At 36.3% G+C, this 11,070-nt stretch overlaps 2 protein-coding genes across 2 annotated transcripts; both read right to left on the bottom strand.

Annotated features, from left to right (window-relative positions):
• Positions 1,670-4,990, bottom strand: LOC104726502 (subtilisin-like protease SBT4.13). Its single transcript, XM_010445369.2, has 10 exons — positions 4,822-4,990; positions 4,595-4,689; positions 4,399-4,490; positions 4,071-4,323; positions 3,497-3,983; positions 3,319-3,416; positions 3,013-3,228; positions 2,826-2,937; positions 2,537-2,744; positions 1,670-2,442 (listed from the first exon to the last, which is right to left on the bottom strand). Exons 1-10 carry the CDS (start codon positions 4,912-4,914, stop codon positions 1,892-1,894), a joined length of 2,205 nt encoding a protein of 734 aa, XP_010443671.1. The 5' UTR covers positions 4,915-4,990; the 3' UTR covers positions 1,670-1,891.
• On the bottom strand, positions 6,833-10,713 carry LOC104726497 (subtilisin-like protease SBT4.11). Its single transcript, XM_019232722.1, has 10 exons — positions 10,438-10,713; positions 10,234-10,328; positions 10,071-10,162; positions 9,507-9,759; positions 8,620-9,103; positions 8,448-8,545; positions 8,133-8,342; positions 7,931-8,042; positions 7,640-7,844; positions 6,833-7,529 (listed from the first exon to the last, which is right to left on the bottom strand). The coding sequence occupies exons 1-10, from the start codon at positions 10,537-10,539 to the stop codon at positions 6,970-6,972; spliced, it is 2,211 nt and encodes a 736-aa protein (XP_019088267.1). The 5' UTR covers positions 10,540-10,713; the 3' UTR covers positions 6,833-6,969.

Genomic DNA, 11,070 nt, shown 5'->3' with positions numbered 1-11,070 from the left:
CAAAAAAAAAAAAAAAAAATAGTCAATAAATCTCCTATGATTGTGTATAAATAAAGTAAAATCTAGTATACTACTATATCTCAATAGGAAATAAATTCTATTGTATTAATTTATTATACTAATTGTGGAAACACATAATCCAGGGATTGACCTATGATTAATTAATAGTTTAATACTATATACTCCATCGTTTTTAAAAATATATATATTGCAAACTGATGGAAACAGCTTTCTTTGAAATTTTAATGAGGTACGGTGCTGGGAAAATCATCTATCGTGATATCGTAAGTTTAAGGTTTCAATATCAATGGTAATCGTTATACAGATAGATTTTTTTCGTGTAAATTTTTGTGGTGTTGTAAAACTGTCCATGTTGAAATCGCATGTGATACTGTTGGATGTATTTTTTCGTGCAAAAAAGTTAATTATGTAACATTTATTATAGGTAAAACATGGTTAAAGGCTAGTGGGATGGTGAGGGTCAACCTAGCGCTATAGAAATTAGTTAGAGATTAATTTTTAATAATTATTTTATTTTATAGCTTATTATAATAAATATATGATGTTAAATAAAAATTGTTATCTAGAAAAATTTATTATAGTATAAATTTTTAGTTAAAATAATATTTAAAAAATATAGTAAGGTAACTAACTAATGTATATATCTCATCCATTAATTTTCCATAACTATAATATAATTAATCCCTTAGTTGTTACTTGTTTACAATAAAATATTGGAAATAAAACAAAATTAAACTTGTACACAAAAATAATTATAATGACAAAAAATAAGTGAATAACACTCACGCTTATGCACATGCATGTATTTGAGAATTGAGAGTATACTAACTATAAATAAAGTAGCTAGCTTATGTTCGAGTTGTTTAGTGGCTTCAAAATTAGGCATTATATTGAGGCCCGTTTTGGCCAATACAGTATTTTTCTCTAAAACATCAGTCAAACATCCGATTTAAGTCGTTTAAGCGGACAAAAATTGAATATCGACTAGTATCAGCGATTTAATCAAAATCACTACAGCGCATAGGCTACGATCTTTAAAATAAGTGGTAAAGCTGTTCGTTTTATTTCAATGTGGCTGAAAAGATTTGATTCGCTAGCGATTGAAATATATCACTAGTGGCGATTGAAAGTAAGTATGATGTCGATTTTCCAACTATCCTTTTTGGACAGCAAAGAGTCAAAGGAAAAATAACTACACGCTGAACATTTGAATCGACCAAATTAAGGACACTTGCAGAAATAACGTCTTTTGTTTTTTTCTTCAAAGTTGGCGACATTTTTATTGTTTGATAACATAATAGTCTAAACTATATGAAGATTAACAATTTTTCTTTCTTAAGAAGCGATAATTATTTGACTATATATCAGCTTATTTTGATGCAAAGTCAGTTCCAGTAGCATTCATTGGCCAAGCTGTGAATCATGGAAACAAAACAGAGACTAATATAAGTCAATGGTTTCTTGCAGGAGAAGAAAGCGTATTTCTTGGGTTCCATGGAAAAGCGATTTTCTCTTAACAAGGTTTGGATCTAGACACCCAGTCCCACATTCCCTAAATGGAAAAATCCGACCAAATCATAAATTTGAAATTATTGTTTAAGCGAACCCTAAAGAAGGAAATCGCCTAGAATTTCATATTTCTGATTTATAATCACTTCCACATTGCAAATTTGATTAGAACAAGAAATCAAGGAAAACAAAACACAGTATCTGGATTATCCAATATGCATATCCCAAGACATCAACATACATATAGGAAGCCGAGACATAATAGTGCAATGAGATCAACTAAAAGTAAAAAACATAGAAAAAAAGGAAACATAACAAGAACAATAAAGGTTTCTTTTATGATGATGATGATGACGACTCATCAGTACTCGTCATAAGTGTAAATGACGATGGGACTTCTCACGTTATGGATACCGTCAGACCAGATTAGGTTAGCAGACGAAGGCAGTTCAGAGTTGAGATCGTTGCCTGTAACAGTGACCATAAAAGATTGCTTCTCATTCACAGCCTTAAAAGACAGAACACTAGGCGTGACCTTGACGCTGAGTTCAGATCCGTGGCCCGCCACTACCTTTGATGTGTACTTAGAATTAGGTGTGCCGACGTTAGTCAAAGTTCTGTTGAAAGTCACAGTGAAGGTGGTATCATTTCCCGCCAACTTAGCCGACATTGAAGGATAGTTGAGGTTTCTTGGTAAGATAGCTTTTGTTTCTGAGCAATTGACGGCTTCACCGGAGAGTACTTTCAGGACACTCGTAGTGTAATTCATGCCGCAGAGAAACCCGATGAGGTCTTCTTTGTTCAATTCATAGACGAGTCCAGGATTTACAGCCGCTATCGGGTCGACATGTCCAGCTCCATAAGCAAACTCAGTCGATGCGATGCCAGTTCCAGTAGCATTCACCGGCCAAGCTGCAAAGAATAGTTAAAAAAGAACAAAAACAGAGTCAACAAAGGTTACTTGTGGGACAAGAAAGTTGAAATTGGATGCAACTTTTTCCCTTACCAGTTGTCATGATGGCAGATTGAATCATGGAAGGAGACCACTTAGGGTTAAAAGTTTTAACATACGCAGCCACACCTGCAACGTGAGGACAAGACATTGAAGTTCCGGACATAACAGAGTACTTCACATGTCTGGTGTCATGTTCAGACAGAAGACCATCAGGTGAATATGCAGCAAGGATCTCCACTCCCGGCGCTGTTATATCCGGCTGCAAGTCATACACCATTGTCTCCAATCAGACCAGAAAAATAAACAGAACCGACATCATTAATGTTTTGTATATTTTTACCTTGAGAATATCAGCAGCGATGGTGTTGGGACCACGAGAAGAGAAAGAAGCACTAACAGGGGATGTCCGATTGAAGATGGCTTCAGTTTTTAGAACAGTTGCTTGTGGAGAACTGAGAAAACAAACACAGATATTTCAGTATAAAGATGGAGAAAATATATAAAACATAGAGATGATGATCGTTTACTCTGTGGACTCAAGGTAAGTGACGAGAGACTCAAAGTCTTCTGCTTGTAAACCAGATGCAGGTAAAGGGTGGATGAAGGCGACGTCTGGTTTAGGGGTTTTGAAAATGAGTCCGGAAGCTCCAACTGATTCAGCTATCTTCAAACCACCTGGACCACCGCACACTAAGATCTTCCCATTCACACGGGATTCGTCTAGACACGCTTCCTGACAAAGCCTAAAAATGATTCGATCTCATTACAAAAAATCTAGGTCATCATAATAAATTCATTACAGTTAAGATTATGTTTCGTAGGGAGAAAGGTACCCTGCTGCTGCTGCGTCGCAGTTAGAGGAAGCCGCAGATTTTCCGTACACAAGAGGGTACTTCTTTCCTTTCATATCGAAAGCGTTCACTGACTTACCCTGTTACGGAACAGAGGAATCATTGGTAAAAAAAGAGGGACGAAGAAGAATACTATAGAAAAGTGTTACTTGATACTTACGACAAGTGTCTTGCCGTTTCCGAGAACCACTTTGGTGACAAACCCACGATTCGTGGTACTGGCTGCAACGGTCAAGATCCATGGCGCTACACTCGACACTGAGGTCGGGTCTGGACCGCTGTTACCCCCAGAATTCACAGTGAGAATCCCTTTGGCCCTTGCGTGAAAAGCCCCAATAGCGATCGGGTCACGTTCGAACATGGGCGCAGATTTATCCCCTATAGAGATGGTGATGAGGTCTACACCATCAGCGATCGCGTCATCAAACGCAGACAATAGAGCATCCGAGCTACATCCTGTCTCGGTGCAGACTTTGTAAGCGGCGATTCTAGAGGCCGGAACGCCACCTCTTGCGGTTCCGTTGCCGATTCCAAAGAAGCTTGTATCCACTACTGCGTTTCCAGCCGCGGTAGAGGCCGTGTGTGTACCGTGGCCTTCTGTGTCCCTAGCGCCTTCGCTTGTGTAGTCTCTTGCCCCTATCAACTTGCTGAAATATTTATAAACAGATCAATAACATAAAAATCTTTCATATTCCAAACTAATTAAAGAGAGAAATTAACTTAGGAGTAATTACTTGTTGCATGTGAAGTTTTCACCACGGGAACAAACACCTTTCCATTTCTTAGGAGGCGGACCAAAGCCTTCGTCGGAAAAGCTCTGAGATTCCGGCGTGATTCCACTGTCGATAACTCCGATAATGGTATCACTCTCCACGGTAGGGTTCCTCTTTGTTCTTTCTCCCTCCTTTAGCCCCATGAAGTCCCAAGACGATGTCGTTTGGAGTTGTAACACCTTGTTTGGGAACACAGACACAACACCATCCATATCTAAGAACAACACAAACGAGTAACCTTTAGAATCATTTCAACATATAAGTGTGTCTCGATCGAAGAACAACTCACTGGCTACACGCTCCCGTTCTGACCCGGTGAGCCTGGCCGCGAAACCATTAAAACTTCTCTTGTAACTTCTCACCAAACGTCCTTCGATCGAACTAAAAATAATATATCACTTATTAAAAATCTCCGTAAAAACATCTAAACTCAATTAATCTTAACTAAACATATGATTAAAGAAAATGAATTAATCAAATCACACCTTTCTCCGGTGACCTCTTGAAGAATACTCATGTGATCGGACGTTGGTGTGTAGTCCGCTCGAGATGAAAGGGAGCCCATGTAGACAATATAAACCTTCATGGATCATAAATCACCATCATCATCATCATCATTTATAATAGATTGGATGATCATTATGGGAATATTAACAAGAGATCATCAGAATAATAGATTAGTAATGATATGAATCATCGATGATAATAATACCTGTTTATCTTCATCTGTGACTGCTGAGACTGAACTCAAGAACAATACAAGGAGATATGAAAGAAGGCAAGATGAAGCTGCTACCTTCGCCATTGTTTTAAGAATAAAACGATTAAAATTACTCGAGTTTTAAGTTATGCTATGATGAACATCTAATGATCTTTATATAGGTGAAATCATACATGCACCGTGTCAAATTAAAAGAAACTAATTCATTTCCTCTGATTTTGTCTTAAATTGATATAAATAAATTTGTATAACTAGGATTAAATTTGGCCATAATTTTAGTGACATCTGTATCCATTAAATGGTAACACTGTTTACAATTTGAGGAAACATATATAGGGATTTATTATTTACTCAATTAGAGAAAAAAAAAATAAAGTGTGGGATCAGTTTCTCTTTAGTTTTCAATTTTCCTAGTTAATTGTAAAAATAAAATATTACATTTGATTTTTTTTTCTCGTTCATTATACGTAATACAATTACACTAGAAGTTAATTTATTAAGGCAGTTTAATTAGATGATATGGTGAATGGACGTTACATATCATCGTGTCCACATGAACGTTAAATCCAGTCATTGTAGCCTTTTCTACGGACTAACGATTGCTATTACTAGGTATATGCAGTTAATGTAATTAATTAGTACTTGCCTTTTTAAAAAGAATAACATAGATTGATTAGACATATTAATCTTTTATAATTGTTATTTTGTTATTCAGAATAATATACATTTAGTGTTTACTTGCTAGTTGCTACTATAAAAATAAATAATATTAACACATTTATTGATATATATATATATATACAGTTATACACACACATTTAGGCTGTAAAGTTATACTATTATAGATTTCGGAGTATAGAAATAAATCAAAAATACATTTATCAAGAAAATAAATTATAGAAATAGTTGATATTTAGACTAATATCACTGCTAAAATTAAAATCAAACCAGTAAAATCTATTAAAAAGAGTACTTTTCATATGTAGATATCATATTTTTTTTTAAGGATAGAAATATGATGCAAAGTTGCAAACAAATTATTTTATTCAGTATTGGAGATTATTGTCCAAACTTGAAAAGCCATCTGATTTATTGGAAGTAATTATGTTTCAAGATTCTCAATAGAAAAAAAGTGTGATATTAGTTAATTGTATGGGGTAATTTTATTTTTCAAGAACTAATGAACCATGTGATATGTGTAACCATAGTTAGGCAGAAGATTTACCCCCAGAAATTCTTTACCCCCTTAGACATGTTCTAAAAATGCTCATCTCCTATCAATAAACTCTCCAAACAGCACCATATGTTAGGCATTTTGATTGTTTGTTCGTTCTGGACTTCTGGCGTAAGGTCGGTCAGTCCACCAAAATCAATTTGCCTAAAAAAAAAAGAATGTGAAATTTTTCAAATTCGAAATTAACAATGATTATTGAAAATTAACAAAGAATTATATCATATGTATGCATAATTCTTCTTAAGATATATGTGTATGTATTTATACAAGCATTATTTTAGGTTTGTAGATTTCATATTTTCCAAATACTTAAACTAATGATATCGAAGTATAATTAACAAGAGTTCACCAAACTTCTCTTCCTTTTTTTTTTTTTGTCGAAAAGAGTTGACGAAACTATAGCCGTAAAGTTGCCCTCTCCATTATATGACACTTTATGACATGTGTTATGTTTTAAGACCCTTCAAGTCCAATGAAAGAGTCTCGCTGCGAAAATAACGGTAATTTTCTAGCTTTCCGGGGGTTAATAACTGTTTTTCCAAAACTTTGTAAAAGTTGTCTAATCCTAATAAAAATTTGACTAGGACAGTAATATCCATCAGTCTAATGGAAACGTGATTAAGGGAGGCTATACAAGACAGAAAAAAATCAGTTTTGGTGGCTGTTTGGGATAAAAATTCCTAATTTATTTCCTCTAATGGCGTCATATCTCTCTGATTCCAATCGACCATTATACATGTCTTCATTATCTTAGTTGTCCATATAAGCTCTTGTAACTTGTAGAATTATAAAACGAACATGTCCGACGAAACAGTTGAATTATTTCAGTCGACGTCCTAAGACATCAACACAAATTAAAACATAATCAAAACATAGAATCATTAAAACGAGAACAATAATGGGGCTTATGGTGGTGGTAATGATGGGACGTCACCAGTATAAACAACAATGGGGCTTTTCACATTATGCGTCCCATCAGACCAAACTAGACTTGCGGAGGAAGGCAGTTTTGAGTCGAGCTCGCTGCCTGATACAGTCACCGTGAAAGTCTGCTTCTCGTTAAGAGACTTCATTGATAGAACACTAGGTGAGACCTTGACGTTGAGCTTAGATCCGTAATTTAAGACAACTTCTGATTTGTATGTAGAGTTTGGGGTACCAACGTTGGTGACTGTTCTTTTGAACATGACAGTGAAGGTGCTATTAGATCCCAATTTAGCCGACATAGAAGGATAGTTGAGGTTTCTTTGTAAGATTTTTTCAGTGCAAGTGACTGCTTCACCGGTGATGAGTTTCAGGGTAGTCACATTGTAGTTCATGCCGCAGAGGAAGGCAATGTAGTCTGCTTTGGTCAAATCATAGATGAGACCTGGATTAGTAGCAGCTATTGGGTCTACATGTCCAGCCCCATAAGCAAACTCGGTGGATGCATAGCCACCAAAATTAGAAGCATTCATCGGCCAAGCTGCGAGATTGATTAAAAAAACAAAGAAGAACACAGCATGAACAGAGGTTGATGGGTTTCTTGTGTGTCAAGAAAGTAATTTTATTACTTAAGGTATAATTTTTATTTACCTGTAGTCATAATGGCAGATTTGATCATGGAAGGGGACCATTTAGGATGAAACGTCTTGATATAGGCGGCTACGCCTGCAGCGTGTGGACAAGACATTGACGTTCCGGATTCAACAGAATATTTCACTTTAGTGGTGTCATAAAACGGTGATGCCTTTAGTGAATTTGCAGCCAAAATTTCAAGTCCTGGTGCTGTTATATCCGGCTGCATTTTCATTTAACACTTTCTCAGATTGACAAATAAAGATCATTAATCTAAGCATAACAAATATCTACCTATGATATTTATACCTTGAGAATATCAGCAACAATGATGTTTGGACCGCGCGATGAGAAGGACAGAACTTTAGGAGCAGACTTATTAAAGATTGCCTCACTTTTTAGAACAGCCGCATCTGGTGAACTAAAGAATCACACCCAAGAAATATGAGAATAAAGAGAAACATATACACAACAAAGCGTATGATTTAAAAAAGAGAAGATGACTGTTTACTTTGCGGACTTAATGTAAGAGAGGAAAGACTCAAAGTCATCTTCTTGTAAGCCAGATACAGGTAAACCGTGGATTTGGGCCCAGTCTGAACTATCTTCAAAAATGGCTGCAACGGCTCCCTTTGTATAGGCTACGTAAGGAAGAAATCTATTGCACACCAAGATCTTTCCCTTCACCAGGGATGCATCAAGACAATCTGGCATGCAATCCCTGAAAACATTTAAAAAAAAAAAAAATCATTACCACCAATCAGATCTATAGAAGTATTTCTAGATCATACGCTTTACACATGGTGTTTCTTGGGTAGAAAGTTACTCGGCACATTTCGCTTGGGAGGCAGATGAAGCAGCAGTTTTACCATACACCAGAGGGAACTTCTTTCCTTTCAGATCAAAACCATTCACTGATTTTCCCTATAAGGGAAAAGAAAGAACATAAGAGTCATTGTCATGACAAAAAAAATATGAGAGTGTTACTTGATACGTACGACAAGTGTCTTGCCGTCACCAAGAACCACTTTGCTCACAAAAGCACGGTTCGTGGTGCTGGCTGCAACGGTTAACATCCACGGTGCTAAGCTCGTAATTGAGGCCGTATTCGGACCAGTATTACCAGCTGCGTTCACAGTGAGGATCCCTTTGGACATAGCATGAAAAGCTCCAATTGCGATCGGGTCTTTCTCAAACGGGTACACATTAATATCACCTATAGAGATGGTGATTATGTCAACACCGTCGGCAATAGCATCATCGAACGCAGACAGTATTGCATCATCTCTACATTCACCGGCGCAGACTCTGTAAGCGGCTATTCTAGAGGATGGAACGGCACCTCTCACTGTTCCATAGCCGAGCCCAAAAAAGCTTGTATTCGTGACTGCGTTTCCAGCCGCAATAGAGGCCGTGTGTGTACCGTGGCCACTAGAGTCCCTAGCATCTCCGGGTGAGTAGTGTCTTGCCCCAATCAGCTTGCTGTAAAAATGACTAACAGATCAATCAAAAGAAAAAGCATCTGTTGATTCGTCCCCTGAAGTCAAAGCTTCTGACTCAGTTAGACTCTCTTACCTAGACTACACGTAGGTCTCGAAACGTAATTTTTTCATTTACGTTTACATGTGACAAAATAAAAATAAATAAAATATATATAAGCTGTGGACTCATTATAAGATGTTGTCAAAGGATAAATGTTTTCCTTACATTTGCATTTGGTAAACAAATTTTGTTGCTTAAAATGTTTAAAATTGTGAGCTCATTGGAAACATATGCACTAATTAAATATAGAACTTATATTAACGAACACAATGAGTTTTGATCAACTTCCAACACCTATAAAGTTTAACTTTCAAAAAACAGAGAAAAATGGATTTACACGTACTTATTGCATGAGAAGTTCTTGCCGCCGGCACAAATGCCCTTCCATTTCTTTGGAGGAGGACCAAAGCCTTTGTCGGAAAAGCTTTCGGATTCCGGCCAGATTCCACCGTCCAAGACTCCAATAATAGTATCACTCTCCACAGATGGATTCCGCTTCGTCCCTTTTCCTTCCTTTATCCCCATAAAGTCCCAAGACGCCGTCGTTTGGAGTTTTAATTTCTTGTTCGGAAACACAGACACAACTCCCTCCATATCTAACAATATCACGTCTTTACATTTAGGCATGATTGATTCAATTTTTTTTTTGTTCACGCATGTTTACATTTGATTTTTTTTTTTTAAGAATCTACGTCGTATTAATATAAAATAGTTCATTTTTCTCATAAAATAGTTTTGCAAGAACTTGCTTCCGTTTGCGTGTGACATTAACGTTAAAAAATAACAATATAAATTTGGCTTCAGAGTTCAGGTGATAAAGGTTATGAATCACTTAGAAAAGATACACACTAAATGTAAACATTACTGAAGAAGAAATCATTTGAATGTATACATAATAAACACTCACCGGCTACTCGTTCTCTTTCGGACTCAGTGAGTCGGGCCGCAAACCCGTTAAAACTCCTCTTGTAACTTCTCACCAAACAAACTTCTATCGAACTAGAGTAATTGTATGTTAGAATCCTCGTAGTAAATATAAAGTAATAATGATTGAATTAATCAATTCACACCTCTCTCTGACGACCTCTTGAAGAATACTCATGTGATGCGACATTGGTGTGTAGTCCTCTCGAGAAGGGAGTGAACCCATGTAGATGATATATACCTTAATTAAACGATAACCATCACTTATCAACATAATCATAATGTATAAATGGTTGAGCATAGCTAGAAAAAAAAGAGAGATTTATTGATCATTGATATAAATAATATACCTGTTTATCTTGATGATCATGTGTGACTGCTGAAACTGAATTCAAGAACAACAAGGCAATGAGACATAAGAGGAGGCTTGAGAAAGCTCCTCGTGTTGCCATCTTCAGAATTGGTTAAAGTTGGTCTATAATTTCTATGGAGACCAAGATGAAAGGAAATTTATATGGAGTATAGTATTATATATCATGCATGGACCAAGTAAATAGTAAAATGTAATTTATGTTTCTACGTTTAAAGGTCTGCCTTTTCCCCAAACGGTTTTCCAATTTCGTTTGTAACTAGTTTTTTCTTAACNAAAAAAAAAAAAAAAAAATACAATACTATCAGATAGGATACAGGGAGAATTTACTTTCTCGATGTGGTAAAGTCATCTATTTTTGGAATCTCGAACGATACTGACATGTTGCGAGTTCCAATGAAAAAATATTAAAGAAAACAAAACAAATGAAACCAAGGCGTGACCTATATAAGATTGGTGTTTGTGGATGGGAAGGGTCATGTAGGGATCGAGAGTGAGAGAGGAGTGGTCCAATAGTTTGGAGCCAAAACGTTCTTGCGACTTTTGGAACAATATGGATGGAGGCCGGAGAAACAGCCTCGTGTTTTTTTTTCCTTTTTAAAGTGGTTCAAGT

This window comes from Camelina sativa, chromosome 11 (genome assembly GCF_000633955.1).
Source record: "Camelina sativa cultivar DH55 chromosome 11, Cs, whole genome shotgun sequence".
Classification (NCBI taxonomy): domain Eukaryota; kingdom Viridiplantae; phylum Streptophyta; class Magnoliopsida; order Brassicales; family Brassicaceae; genus Camelina; species Camelina sativa.
The sequence above is the reverse complement of the archived record's forward strand: the minus strand, read 5'-3'. Positions and strand labels throughout refer to the sequence as shown.

Excerpts from the sequence above, each read along its gene's own strand:
- LOC104726502 (XM_010445369.2), bottom strand. The coding sequence starts at position 4,914 with ATGGCGAAGGTAGCAGCTTCATCTTGCCTTCTTTCATATCTCCTTGTA. Across the intron at positions 4,690-4,821 it reads TCACAGATGAAGATAAACAG|GTTTATATTGTCTACATGGG; the intron begins GTATTATTATCA and ends TGATCCATGAAG. Across the intron at positions 4,324-4,398 it reads AGAACGGGAGCGTGTAGCCA|ATATGGATGGTGTTGTGTCT; the intron begins GTGAGTTGTTCT and ends TGTTGTTCTTAG.
- LOC104726497 (XM_019232722.1), bottom strand. The coding sequence starts at position 10,539 with ATGGCAACACGAGGAGCTTTCTCAAGCCTCCTCTTATGTCTCATTGCC. Across the intron at positions 10,163-10,233 it reads CAAGAGGTCGTCAGAGAGAG|TTCGATAGAAGTTTGTTTGG; the intron begins GTGTGAATTGAT and ends CAATTACTCTAG. Across the intron at positions 8,343-8,447 it reads TCCCAAGCGAAATGTGCCGA|GGATTGCATGCCAGATTGTC; the intron begins GTAACTTTCTAC and ends AAATGTTTTCAG.